The 14,895-nt window shown below is 46.8% G+C and overlaps 1 protein-coding gene across 1 annotated transcript; it reads left to right on the plus strand.

Moving 5' to 3' along the window:
- The first annotated feature begins 630 nt into the window (after positions 1-630).
- Positions 631-10,890, plus strand: igsf8 (immunoglobulin superfamily, member 8). Its single transcript, XM_080548306.1, has 7 exons — positions 631-740; positions 1,155-1,285; positions 2,919-3,299; positions 3,936-4,424; positions 6,196-6,630; positions 7,150-7,617; positions 8,160-10,890. The coding sequence occupies exons 2-7, from the start codon at positions 1,216-1,218 to the stop codon at positions 8,285-8,287; spliced, it is 1,971 nt and encodes a 656-aa protein (XP_080404432.1). The 5' UTR covers positions 631-740; positions 1,155-1,215; the 3' UTR covers positions 8,288-10,890.
- The last annotated feature ends 4,005 nt before the right edge of the window (positions 10,891-14,895 follow it).

Here is a 14,895-nt window from a genome sequence, read left to right on the forward strand (position 1 = left end):
TTGTGCATGTACTGTATCAAACTTGGGCCTTGAGCAATGGAGATTTATTTATTTTTTTGCACAGTGGAAAAACAGTGGATGATAACACTACTGTCTCATTGATATTCCTCTCTTCTCCAAAGCAAGAACAGAATAGAATCAAATAGACAAGTCAGGGTGTATAAACTGTATGTTGCTCCATAGTGCTATATTGGTGTGATAACAATGATGACGATCTTATTATGATAAAGCCTACTAATTATTCAGATTAATGCATTTCTATTCTTAGACCAGTCTAGGTCTTGTTTTTTTCTCACACACAGGAACAAAGGCCGTTTTTTTCTTATGGAAATCATGAATTAGGGTTAGTCAGGGGTACAGAATACAAATCAGCGGGGGTGGTGAATGGCTGGCCTACATTCTGGCGCGGCGGCGATTCAACGATTGATGGACCAAGTCCGTTGACTCAACCGCTGTCAGCGCATTCCATTGTGATTGGCGGAGAGTACACGATGCGGTTGTTGACTAACGATTCCCATTGGTTGTCTTTTCTTTGTATGGTGGTTTCGCATGCAAACCCCGCCTCCCCTCCTCTCCCACCCTCCGTGATGCAAACCACCGCCACTGGACCAGCGTGTTCGCATCGAGACTAGTGAAAAGGGAGGATTTTGAAAGAAGAAGAATGAATAGATCCACGAATAAAAATGATGGATTGATTGATTAACTGGGGGGAACCACACCGGTGATGCAAGAGGAGGAAGGTAAAGATTGAAGCTCTCTAAGCCCAGCTCATATGATCACATTAGTATTTGCTTGAGTGAGTGCTTGGGTTAGTTCACCATCATCGGGAGTGGTGGGGACCGATTATCAACCTTACTACTGTAACATTAAGTTGGATTATTCATTGCAATTGTACTAACTATGTCATTTCGAGTCTGCTTTCCATATTGAAGTTGCATTGATGTGACGTTCATTGATGCTGGCGTTAGACTAGGTGCGATCGCAGTCTGAATGATCATGATAATGATAATCGCTCACCTTTCGGCGAAATTCGCCGTTTTGAATCAAAATAGGTGACCTACATCCGCCTAGCAGGTTCCGGGTCTCGTATCCTTCTCACCTTTTTCACCCCGACCCATTTTCATGCCTGGATGTTGTGCACCGAAACACTACAGGGACAGGCGGCTGCAGGGAGATCTGAATCGCAGGCGTAATCCATCTGGGAGATCGGGATTGATGATGATGACGATGAGGTTGATGATGGCTCCGTGGTGGACACTAGTGGCGCTTCTCTGTTTACAATGTGGTGAGTAGGAGCCTTACTACATGTCTTCAGGTTAGGTCTTATTAAGACGACTTAAGACATCTTGACTTGGTTAATTAAGACATCTCAACTCAAGACAAGGTGATGGCTGGGTATGTACCTGCTAATGTTTCTCATCAATGTACTTGGCATATCTGTCATCCCATCTGTCACTCTGCGGTTTTATAATGTTTATGTTCTTAGGCAACCGCCTGTACTGGCATATGGTCTGATTCTCTCTGTTCTCTTGTGTTGGGATTACTAGTTTGATATCATCATTTGGGATTGGATTGGTATATCATTATGGCCCATCTTTTCTACCATTCGTTTTAAAGACCTAGTGATCATGTGTTCTGGTCGGTGCATCTACTTTCATACACGGTTATGGGAATTACCTTTTATAAACAGTTGTTTATAATATCGTCGTTACATTATAATAACCCAGACACAACAGTGCTCATTGTAACTGTTGCGTCCCCCCCCGGGCCCTATACTGTAAGTCCAGGCCACATGTTCATTAGAGCTTTATCCGCTTAAACCCTTCAGACTAGTCCTCCATGTCATTATCTATGGGCGTGTTATTAATCCACGCCTTTGACTGTGATGACTGTGCCTCTGCTGTTTACATCGCAGGCACACACCTGGTCTTGTATTTCAAGTCTTTCTGGTTATTTTAGCTAGGGATAAAAGGGTGTGTAGTGTTATAGACGTCAGTGCCAATGTTCTTTAGTGTCACAGGGGGGTCTGGTGCTTTTAGGGTTTTTCCACAATCCCATTTGGAGACCCCTCAGGGAAGTTTCTGTCCCAATAATCCCCAGAGTCTGTTGTTTCAAAGTGTTTTTAGAAAAGGGGAAGTGGAATGTCGTTTTCTAGGGGCCTTCTAATCTTGGAATGAGAAGTTGAGCGAAACTGGTATACTTCCGTGTTTACTACATGTCTACCTACCAGTTTTGGTCACACCGTAATCTATTTAGGAAGAGCAGAGGAAGTATGTTGCCAGCAGGTGCTCCTATCCTATTGACACAACATATTAACCTCCAAATGTTTTGAAGCTCTCCATCACTTTTGTTTCATTAAAAGTTAGGATGTTTATGACAAGAATACATGAGTTATTCCTTGAAATAGGGAAGGCACTTACTCAATCGTTCACTTGTATTTATCACAATTCAGTCATGATATCTGTTCATGATATGTCCAACGAAATAATTTGTCCCAGTAAGAAAATCTAGTAGCTTGTGAGCCGACTGAAAGCAGTGCCCCCAGAGTTAACATGATCGATCCTCTTTATAGAATACAGGGTGGGTTGAGTTCACTGTATTGACTGGTTCAGTTCACTGTATTGACTGTACTGAGACTGAGAGCCTGACATGCCCCTTCCCCCCTCTCTTTTTCTCTGTCCCTCTCTCCCTCACTCTCTCTCTCTCTCTCTCTCTCTCTCTACCCCTCCACCATCTCTCTCTGCTCCCCCACCCTCTTGTTCTCTCTCCCACCCCCACCCCCCCCACTCCCTCCTCTCTCTCTCTCTCTCTCTCTCTCTCTCTCTCTGTCTCTGTCTCTCTCTCTCTCTCTCTCTCTCTCTCTCTCTCTCTCTCTCTCTCTCTCTCTCTCTCTCTCTCTCTCTCTCTCCCTCTCCCAGTGTTCCAGTACGCCACGTGTCGCGAGGTCATCGTTCCCCCGGGTCCTCTGTACCGCGTGGCGGGGTTCCCCCTGACCGTCCCCTGCGCCGTGGTGGGCTACGAGGGGTCTCGTACCCAGGACTTTGAGTGGTTCCTCTACCGGGAGGACTCGCGGGGCCGTCAGATGGGGGTGATCTCCACCAGGGACCAGGGGTTCCCCTACGCCCCCTTCCAGCCGCGGGTGCTCGGGGGCGAGGTGCGGGTGGAGAGGGACTCGGGGGACAAGTGCCGGCTGGTGATCCAGAGGCTGCGGCCGGAGGACCAGGGGCGCTACGAGTGTTACACGCCCAGTACGGACTCCAAGTACCAGGGGAACTACAGCGCCTCGGTCACGGTGAAAGGTAAACGAAACGCTTCCTGGTTCCTGCTCTTTAATCTGTGTCGTTTATCTGCCGATCTCCCCGATCTGGACTTTGTTATTTGCGTTTCTCTCTCTCTCGCCCGTGGCAGCGTGTGAACGTGTCTGGCCTTGCCGTAGAACAGTCGTTTGATTGTGAAGAGCATTTGTTCACCGTTACTCTCGTCTTTTCTGATCGACAGTGTGTTCCTAGTGTGTTTATCCTATGATGTTTAGGACCACAACAACAGGCATGCCTGTCCCGTCTCATCTGCCCAGTCCAAAGCACAATGTCCTTTTGAACAGAGCTGCAAAGCAAAGGCAGTACACCTTCTGTGCATTTCGTGTGTTCTCATGTCACATTGAGTTCCTGTGTTGTCCAGCGGAGGCTGACGGAGGTGGAAATCAGAAGACAGGGCTCGTTGTAATGCAGGGAACGGAACGTTTGATACCATACTTCATTCCATGAGCCCATCCTCCGATTTCTACCTCTATCAGCCTCCCCCGGTGTTGTATCTCTCTCTCTCTCTCTCTCTCTCTCTCTCTCTCTCTCTCTCTCTCTCTCTCTCTCTCTCTCTCTCTCTAATATGATCTCCCCTCTCCTCCTCCCCCCCCCCCCCCCCCTCTTGTCTCTATGCAGTGATCCCAGACACTCTCCAGATCAGCTACACCCGCTCCCTGACCAGCCAGCCCGTGCCCGAGGGGACGGAGATCCAGCTCACCTGCTCGGCCGCCGTCCAATCGAAGCAGCACACTCACCTGTCAATCACCTTCGGAATGCGTGGCGGCGGCGGTAGTGGTGGCGGAGGCGCCGGGGGCGGGGCCGGCGAACAGGGCCAGGTCAACAACCTGCGGGAGATCATGTCCATCGACCGGGAGCTGGGCGTGGTCACCGGGCGCGGCGGAGGCTACCAGAAGCGGTACGCGGACGGAGAGATCACCCTGGAGAAGAGGAACGGCGAGGCGGGAGGGAGGGACGTGTACGTGATGAGGATGAGCGCGGTCGCCCCGGGGGACTCGGGGGCCTATTTCTGCGAAGCCTCCCAGTGGATTCTGGACCCCGAGGGGGCGTGGATGAAGATCGCTCAGAGGACCCTGGACGTGGGCAACCTGACCGTCCAACCGCTAGGTAGGCCCCCCGGCCAGGGCCGGTCCTAGGCATTTAGGTGCCCTAGGCGAGAGTATGATTTGATGCCCCCCCCTTCCTCCCCCCAACTTTTAGGGGCGCCACCCCCACCACATTAAGCCACCAGTACTGCCTCATCACCACCCACACATTCAACAGTAAAAATATGGACAACAATGGTTTCAAGACAAAAATAGACAGTAGGCTGAGACATATTTTCATAGAGACAAAATTATTTAAATGTAAAAAAAAAAAAAACGGCCTAGTTCGCCTATGCCTAGGACCGGCCCTGCCCCCGGCTGGTGTTGTTCTCTATTCTCTCTCTCTCTCTCGGTTTCAAGGGAAGAGTGTCCTCAGGCGTTGGTCATGCGTCATCGTGGTGAGAATTTGGTTTGATAATCGAGCTAAAATGTCAAGCACGCTTATATCTCTTGTATGTTTATGTGTTTGTTTTTTCTCTGTAGGTTTTTTGTAACGCAAATGATTTACTGTACGGGTTTGAAACTGTCCCATTAGGACCTGGTCCCGCTAGGGTGTGGTCGAAAAGCTAAACCATTAGAACTGCCCAGAGCCACTGAAGCCGTAGCTATTATCGTAGCTAGCCTAGCAGAAGACTACTGTCTATGAGTGCTGTGCCACACCCTGTGTATGATGTCATCATCACTTAGTCTCGCTGACCCCGCAGACCAACGTGGTACACGACGACCACCCGCAGGGACTTCCAGACGTTTCAGCCGGGGGCAATCGTCACCGCTCTCTCGGATCGAACAATGGTAGTAGCAGAAGTTGGATGTAGAATAAGGGGTAGTTCGGCCGTGCACGAAAAGTGTTGTCTTATCAGCCAGACACAGCTCCACTTCATTCTGCTGCGGTCTCTCTCTAGGCTGTCTCTAACAATGGCCTGGCGATGAGGCTTCTTTTGTGCTCTTTGTTTTTTGGGGGGAACAATGGATTCATAGTCTGTGATTATCATACTCACGTCAGGAATAGATAATGATAATAATAATAATAATAATAATAATAATAATAATAACCTTTATTTGTATAGCACTTTTCCTGCAAACGTTGCAGCTCAAAGTGCTCCAATCATTATATAATCATAATTAAATAATGTAGTAATTTGAAGGCAATATTAAAAAGTTTTTACTCTAGACTTGAACATATTTGCTGAGGTTGCATCCCTAATGTAAACTGCCAGTGCATTCCACAATTTGGGTGCATACAATGAGAATGCAGAAGGATCTTGAAATCTATTCTGAACTTAACAGGAAGCCAGTTTAGAGTCTGTAAAATAGGAGTTATATATGAGCTCTTCTGCTTGTTTTTGGTTCAAACTCTCGCTGCTGCATTTTGGACTAATTGCAGCTGGTCAATAGCTTTCTTCAGAAGACCAGAAAGGAGGCCGCTACAATAGTCCAAACGGGTCATAACAAAAGCGTGCATTAACACTGCTGCATCAGCTTGCCGGAGAAAAAGTTTGTCCTCAGTTTTGTAGTTTAGATGTGCAGTAAGCTGCAGTGTTACTTTTTAAAAGTCAGGCGTAGCTCGTCGCGGCGTACAGGAAGAGATCTGATTCTGCGGCTAAAACCTTTTTACCTCACGTGGTCTGCTTTAAGCGTTTTTGACGAGCCAAAATTGAGTTCAAGTTGAGTTTGCAGAGAGAAAGGCATTTAATCCACAAATTGAAGCATGCCATTCTCAGCCTTGTGTCTATTTTTGCACCCCCCCTCTCTCTCTCTCTCCCCCTTTTCTCTCTCTCTCTCTCCATCTTCAGCGGACTCTCTGGTCGTCACCTCCTCCCCCAAGGGCCAGGTGACCCTGCAGGCTGGCTCCCCCCTCAGCCTGACCTGCCAGGTGTCTGGGCTAGCCGCGGGGGGCCGCTCGGCCCTGCTGGTCCAGTGGATGAAGAGGGGCTCGGTGAGCGGCAGCGACGGCTCCGTGTCCGGGGGGGTGGAGGTGGAGGTGGCCCGCATCAGTCCCGACGGGGTGGTCAGCTGGGGGGACGACGCCAGCCGGGGAGGGGGGGGGTCCATGGAGAAGGAGGCGGAGGGGAAGTACTCTCTGCGGCTGTTCTCGGCCCATCCGGCCGACTCGGGGGTCTACCGGTGCGTGGTGAGCGTCTACGCCGGGCGCAGTACCCCCGGACCCTCCAGCCCTGCCACCGTCACCCAGAGGTCTGACGGGGTGACGGTCAACCTCAAGACCAAAGGTGAGAGAGAGAGAGAGGGGGAGAGGGGGGGGGGAGAGAGAGGGGGGAAGAGAGAGAGAGGGGGGGGAGAGAGAGGGGGGAAGAGAGAGAGAGGGGGAGAGAGAGGGAGGGAGAGAGAGGGGGGGAGAGAGAGCCTTTGTGCCGGTCCACTTGTTGATGCACTTTGATGAATTAAAATGTATTACATTGTTATAGATAGATGTTATTACTGATGACCTTGCGATGCCTTTTTGAACTGCTTCCGAGGGGATTAATAAAGTTGTATTGAATTGAAACTGACACACAATAGCTCTCTCACTGTGGACGTTGGACGTCAGCCCAGTACAGCTAATCCTTCCCCGTGTGCCTGTGTGCCCTGTGTGCCCTGTGTGTGTGCGTGTGTGTGTGCGTGTGTGTGTGTGTGTGTGTGTGTGTGTGTGCGTGCGTGCGTGTGTACATGTGTGTGTGTGTGTGTGTGTGTGTGTACGTGTGTGCGTGTGTGTGTGTGTGTGTGTGTGCGTGTGTGTGTGCCGTCTCCAGAGGTGAGTGTGTCGGCGGTGGCTGAGCTGGCCCGCGGCCCGCTGCTGAAGAGAGGCAGCACCGTCACGCTCGTCTGCAACGTCTCCGTGGTGACCACGGGCCCGGCCCGGGTGGAGGTCCAGTGGCTGCAGAAGCCGCCCCCGGCCCAGGAAGGGAGCACCGTCCTGGGGGAGAAGCCCCCGCCGCCCCCTACCCCAGCTCCGGTGGTGGTGGACGACCCAGGCAGGCTTCTGGCAGCCCTGACCTACGACGGCCTGACACGGGTCTACAACGGCAACGGCAGCGAGCTCAGCGTGGACCAGCTGTCCGCCGGCTCCTACAGGCTGAGGATCCACTCGGCCGAGCCCCAGGACCAGGGCGAGTATGTGTGCCAGGCGGAGGTGTGGGGGCAGGATCCCCACGGAGGGTGGTACAACACAGGGGCCAAGGCCGAGTCTGGCAGCGTCACCGTGTACCTGTACGCCCGAGGTGAGTACTGCTACTACTACTACTACTACTACTACTACTACTACTACTCGTGACGTTAGAATTATAAGGTTCTATCTCAATTTTTTGTCAAAATTGAGTTGTTTACATAATCTGATCCATTAGGTGTTTATTACTGCCTGTGGGGTGTTATTTTTAAAATGTTGACATTTTTGAGTTAGTAATTCATAAAATACAAAGGTTCCATCTCACAAAACATAATGGAATGTGAAAACTTTGACGCTCAATATCTCTGAACTGCCCTAAACGGAGATAGAACCTTATCATTCTAAGCTCACGTACTACTGTCCTGCTGTCCTGAGCTGTCATTGGCTGTCATACTGCTGTTGGGTGTTAGGATGACTGTGTGTGTGTGTCGTTTACAGTCGGAAACATTTGAATGATTATGTGCTGAGGATCTGATCGTCATACCTATATTACTATTCCTCTCTCTCTCTCTCTCTCTCTCTCTCTCTCTCTCTCTCTCTCTCTCTCTCTCTCTCTCTCTCTCACTCCCACTCTTTCCCTCCCTCTCTCTCTCTCAGCCGCTGACCTCCTCCTCATCCCCCTGGTGATCGGAGTTTCCTCTGCCCTGTTTGTGGGGGTGGTCATCATCGCCACGGTAACATGTTGCTTCATGAGCCGATTGGCTAGGCAACGCGGCCAGAAATAAGGGGGCCGCCACCCCCGTCTCACTGCCTGTCTGCAATGTCGTGAAAGTTACTGAAGGCACATCGAAGAGGGGGAGGCCACTTCACAAGGACGTAATCCAGGACAGTGAGAGAATGGACTTGTGGAACGCGCAGGTAGACTTGGAAGATCTATAGATAGATTAGACTAGAGTTGAATCCGTCTGTGCAACCACAACAAATAATGTGAAAGAAAAAGTGTATCGGTCCGACGGACGACCAGAGGAAAAACCAACCATTCTCTCAGAGGTCATAGGTCACAGACGCTTGATTGTTTCGATACGGTACCAAACTGTTTTCATTCTTTCAGTTCATTCACATGTTTTACACCTATCCTGTTTCTGTTCCGTTAACCCACATAGAGTTACATTTGTCTAGAAATGTTTGATGCCACGTACGTTTCACCGTTGGAATAGCCGGTATTTCCAACAAATAGTTCTTGGTGAGGAGCTGGAAACCGTTTCCCTTTCTCCGATCTTCATCTCAGATCTCCGATCATTTGACTTGTCAACCGCCCCCTCAAAGTAGGCTACGGTATATTTTGTTCCACACAATGTTGTTCAAGTTGTTTCTGTGATTGTTATACGGTTTACTGTATATAGCATGGTGTTCAATGATTTATGAGCAAAAGTTGAAATGCAACGCATGTTTTAGTTCCCACCTGCACTGCCACAACCAGTCTCTCTAAGTCTACTAGTGATGTGCAGTTCACGAACAAGTCGTCCTGTTGTGTTTTAGTGATTCTAGTGAGTCGATTCGCCTTTCTGAGTGAACCGATTCGGTAAAAAAGAGCCGAACTTCTGATCACTCGAGTCTGCAGGCACACAGATCTACGTAATCTAGACTAGCCAAATGAAGAACAGTGACCTGGCTCTCGCGTCCTGTAACGCTCTTAGAACTGGGCTACACACACAGTATGACCAGGGGACCACATCCCCATGCTGAAAACAACTCCAAAATGTTCAAGACTTAAAAAAAAGCATTCCAGTCATTGACAATGTTTCTTGTATATATTTGTACACACTCACGAAGAGAGATAATGGAAGCAGCCATGCACTGACAGAGCTGAAATATTTATACTGCAGAGAGCTATTTTATTTACTCTGAAAACGAATCTTACGACCCTACTTGAAATGCTGTGTTGAGCCCTGAGCAGACCAGCCCGTTTAATATTCAGCAGCAGCCTGTTCTGAACTCAACTAAAGCACTTGGACCAAAATGAACATGGGGGCTAGCTGAGGAACCATTGAAACCCTCGGGTTTTGAAGTTCGATTTGAACTTACGTAACCCTCAACTTAGTTATTGAGTGTTTTGTTTCAGTTTAAAGTCATGTGGCTGTATGTGCTTACTGTTGTGTAGTATCTTTCAAAAAAAAAAAGTTTTGATTCATGGTTCCTTTGCTTGTTTGTTGTGTGTTCGGTCAAATAGAAAAGAAGTTCCAAATATGCCATGACACATAAACAGGCGACTGTTCATGTGTTGTCCTAGAGTCTGTTCCCTGGGGTAATGGCACAGCCTCAGCCATTATTGGTCCGATGACTTGCATGAGTTGAGTGAGGTCACGCTGTCACCACATGTATTCTGGGTGTTTTTTTTTCTTTTTCTAGTGCCATGACTGTGATTGGCTCCTCTGTATACATCTGTCTGGTGGAGAGTGTGTGTGTTAGAGATATGCAGGTCCGGGGCAGATTATAGCAAATTGATATGTTGAACGCTTCCTCCAGGCTTTGAAAATCTGCACAGAATCTGTGCGCCTCAACGCACACACACACACACACACACACAGACACGCGCACACATGTTGACCTAAATAATGAAGATATTTTAGTTCCTCGGTCGGCTGCGGTCTGAATAATACATGCATCCTGGTCTTTTTTTGGGTAGATATTCAAGAGAGATTCCTTAAATCTCCCTAACCTCTCAACCTGCCTTCCCAACCACTCATTATGAATGCTGTTCATAATGCTGCATTTAGGATCTAAAAAAAAAATAATAAAACCAGTCAAGCTGAGCCACTTTAGTTACAGAGATCAACCGGTGAAAGCTGGTTTATCCTCCAGCACTGACTGTCCCCACGTGATCCCACTGCAGCATTAAATGACAGTTGTGAGTGAGAGTAACAGACAGAGAGAGAGAGAGACAGGGAGAGAGAGAGAGACAGAGAGAGAGAGAGAGAGAGAGAGAGAGAGTACATGTTCACTAAGGTCTTTAATCCCTGTATTTATGGTTGCAGTGTGCTGTGCTGTACCCCATCCCCCACTCTGTCACTACTACCATGGTGGCATTTGACTCTTTTTTTCTTTTTTTTCTACTCTCTCTGTCCCTGTGAAAATGGTGGCCACTTCTCTAAATTGTATTCCACGTCGCACTGTTAAAAGAGAACACATGCATAGAGAAACGTGGCTCCTGTTGTGTTTGTTTTGTAAGATGTACCTTACCACTGTTACGAAGATGGTGTTTGTATGAGTTGTACCACTCTCCTTTCTTTCTTTCTTTCTTTCTTTTTTTATTTCATTTTGCAACCGTTGAAATATACAGATTTATTTAATGTTCAGGTTCTTTTTTGTTTATGGTGCTTTGGCAATGCTGCCGTTTGATAAATCAATAAACCACTCCTGATTGTGTCATCTGATCTGTCATTGCATTTAGTTGTGTTACTTAAATGCCTGTGCAAAAGCATCATTTTGGAGTTGGAGAAACAGTGGCCATTCCCTATAGGCCTACATGTCAGAGACAGACTTAGCAAGAGCAACAACTATATGACAGTTATCCTCTACATGGAAACTCCCAAATAAATGGTTTGTAGATGTTCAACTAACTATCAACAACATTTCAACTAACTATCCACTACTTCTAAACGTAACCTCATGTCAGATGTACATTTCCATCTGCAATGTTGTGAGCGTTGCACCTCATTGATTGGAACAAATTCCTACACTGCGACGTAGCTGCAACGTTTGCAGGAAAAGTGCTATACAAATAAAAGTTATTGTTGTTATTACACTTGTCTAACAATGGTGAAAGGGCTGCCGTATGACGTAGTGCCTGTATTTAGTAGATTATCAGATCATTTCTGAACTGTATCTTTGTGAACAGAGTTAAGGATTTTTCATAAACCATATGTGTCATGCATATTTGTCATCTTCCACCAGGGGTAATATCTGAGGAGTTTTTTTTATTTATTATTTTTTTATATTTCTGGCACTGAATACGCACAATTGGACTCAACTTTATTCTAATCTATTAGTACACCAGTGACATTCTATGAAAGACGCTCATGCCCATTGTGTGGTTTTCTATAGCCGATTGCATCCTAGTCTGTATTGACCCTGTACCCAGCACTGCCCAGCTTCCTGAGGAATGTGGAGGAGAGACGAAGGCGCGGGAAGCTAATCAACCTTATCAAGGACTTCTTGAACTCTGCTGCCGAGCGTGAGACTGATCTCACCTACGTCCTGGACTGTCTCTCTGAAGCACGTGAGTGACATCCGTTCATAATACATACAGTACCAGTCAAAAGTTTGGACACACTTCCCCATTCAATTGAATGGGACAGGTAGGCCGGTGTATGCAAAGGCCTGCGTGTTGAATGTGTGTCTGTGTTTCTCATTTCCATAGTCAAAACCTCGAGTTGGTCTATTTGCCAAGATACAAGATACAAGCCTATTACATTTTCTTTTTTTAATCTTTTTATGTTTACCTTATGCTCATTGCAATAGCCATGTTTAGTCTTTCCAAACTTATTCATTTGACTAGTTTGCACTGGTTTTCTACAAGCATGTGTTATAAATGTGTGATTGTTATACCCACACAACATCCAACTATAAACATCATCATCCAAATGTAATATATTAATATATTCCTAGCTACAGATGGGGCTGATAGACCCAGTGAGAATGCTGTTATCATGAAGGACCTTAAACTGACACTTATCTAACCACACAAGCTGTTCCCATACCCCGACATATTCAGTCTCTGACTAGAGTTATTGCATGATGTATAGCTGTAAAAGTAGACTTGACAGATTGAATATTACTTACGTGTATAAAGTGTGATTGTTTTCACAGCAACAATGACAGTTCTATGTGTGTCTCTGCATCTCAGAGTAGACTACAGCCTGCATCTGGCTTCTGCGTTAACCTGCCACACCCAAGAACTGCCCCACCCTGTCCTGACTGTTAACCTGCCACACCCAAGAACTGCCCCACCCTGTCCTGACTGTTAACCTGCCACACCCAATAACTGCCCCACCCTGGCCTGACTGTGTTAACCTGCCACACCCAAGAACTGCCCCACCCTGTCCTGACTGTGATGCCCAGGAAGCTGCAGTGGTCCCTGAGACCTCGCTACACCTGCAGTCTGAAGACTCCACCTACACTGGCCATAGCTCTCCCTCCCAAGCCATCAGCACTAGCACACCTGCCCACACCTGTATCCCCCCAGCTGTCAACAGAACTGTCCACACCTGTACCCCCCCCAGCCATCAACAGAACTGTCCACACCTTTACCTTTGCAGCCATACCCTCGCAACAACAGAGTCAGGTAGGCTACACCGCAGTGTGTGTGTGTGTGTGTGTGTGTGTGTGTGTGTGTGTGTGTGTTTGTTTGTACAAGCCTTTATGAACTGAAGTAGTCCCTGAAATCCTGTCCAAATTGACTGATCGTCTGGATCAATGTAGTTTCTAAGTTTATTTGTTACGTCACATTACACAAGTGTAACAGAGTAAAATTCTTAGGCTTCGGATCCTGACATTGCATTGCAGCACAAGACAGTAGAAGTAGAAGTACAGTAGACAGTAGAAGTACAAGAAGTATCTCATGATCAGCTACATTATCAAGCAGACACTACAGATTCATGTCGAAATCATATGACATGAAAATGGGCAATGCACAAATGCATCTTGCACAATCACACCTGTCACCACAGTTCCCAGACATGACAGCAGTGTGTAACACTCTATTTCCTGGATGACCTCATAGGGAGATGGCACTGGGCCAAATTCATGTTCAGGGAGGAATTAAGAGTACAAGTCCAGGCTTGTAGATTGACTCATGATTTTGTTTTCCCTAGGATGGGTGGAGCACTATATCCTATGCTGCCTAGATCCTATATTCCCTAGGATGGGTGGAGTACTAGATCCTATATTCCCTAGGATGGGTGGAGTACTAGATCCTATGCTGCCTAGATCCTATATTCCCTAGGATGGGTGGAGTACTAGATCCTATATTCCCTAGGATGGGTGGAGTACTAGATCCTATATTCCCTAGGATGGGTGGAGTACTAGATCCTATATTCCCTAGGATGGGTGGAGTACTAGATCCTATATTCCCTAGGATGGGTGGAGTACTAGATCCTATACTGCTGGGCAGAGGAAGTGACGAGAGAGACCTGGAGTAGAGGTCCTACCTGTCAATAAATCACACTTAAGCCCAATTTATACTTCTGCGTAAAATCGACGGCGTAGGTTGACGCGCACCTCTCCAAAAATGTAACTACGCGGCAGTGCCTACGCAACCGTAAGCACTGTGATTGGTCCGCCTGGTAGCACATGATTCCGACATGATTCCGACTCTCTCGTAGGCCAACATGCGGAAGCCATGACAGAAATGTCATTTACTTTTTCTGTAATTACTTATTAATAAAGATTTGAAAAATTATAATAACCATCGTATTATCTTAGTTTAATGTAATTTCAATGCATCATAGAACTTTTATTTGCAACAAGCAAAAATAAACACTATTATGCCGCTATGAGTACACCGTTCCAACGGAGCGCCCTATGGAAGCGTCAGGCACAGCCTTCCCATAAGGAGCGCGATTCACATTTACGAGATGTACAATCCTGTTTATTTCGAAATAAATGATTAGTTACAGGGAGCCCCATGGCTGTTCGTTGGGTTTAAATTAAAGGTTCTGGGCCCTGGACAGTCCGGACGGATTGATGGCAGCTGCTGGATTGTAAAAATCAGGTGTAGTGCTGAGGCACAAATGTGTACATTTCAAGCCTGCAAACTGCGACACTTTAAATGAATGTGCAATAACACTATGTGCAATATGACAACCCTAGTCGTCTTATCTGTACAGTATAGTATAGTGGATAGTGTACATAGCCTTTATTTATGTAAACCAGCTCCTTTCCCTTCTTGTTTTTTTTAGTTTTTTTTTTTCTTTCCTAGCACCAGGGGAGCCACCCCTCCCAAATTTCGTTGTTTGGTACCTGTACTATAGCAATGACAATAAAGACCATTCATTCATTCATTCATATTTATGATAGACATATTTAATGTTAAGTTATCTATAAGAACTGGGATTGGTCCGCTTGGTAGCGTCACATTCCGACTCTCTCGTAAATGCGGAAGTCATGACAGAAATATCATTTACTTTTTCTGTAATTACTTATTAATAAAGATTAGAACAATTATGATAACCATCGTATCATCTGACTTAGTTTAATGTCATTTCAATGCATTATAGACATTTTCTTTACAACAAGCATAAACATTTTTGATATTATGCCGCTATGAGTACACGACCAACGTGTACACGACCAACGCGACGCAGAAGTATAAATTGGGAGAGCCCTTGCGTAG

Source organism: Nansenia antarctica, assembly GCF_963989245.1.
Source record: "Nansenia antarctica genome assembly, chromosome: 18".
In the NCBI taxonomy this organism is placed as follows: Eukaryota; Metazoa; Chordata; class Actinopteri; order Argentiniformes; family Microstomatidae; genus Nansenia; species Nansenia antarctica.

Bases quoted from the DNA above. Each gene is read 5' to 3' on its own strand.
- igsf8 (XM_080548306.1), top strand. From the start codon at position 1,216: ATGATGATGACGATGAGGTTGATGATGGCTCCGTGGTGGACACTAGTG. The intron at 4,425-6,195 runs GTAGGCCCCCCG...CTCCATCTTCAG, and splicing joins CCTGACCGTCCAACCGCTAG to CGGACTCTCTGGTCGTCACC. The intron at 7,618-8,159 runs GTGAGTACTGCT...TCTCTCTCTCAG, and splicing joins CGTGTACCTGTACGCCCGAG to CCGCTGACCTCCTCCTCATC.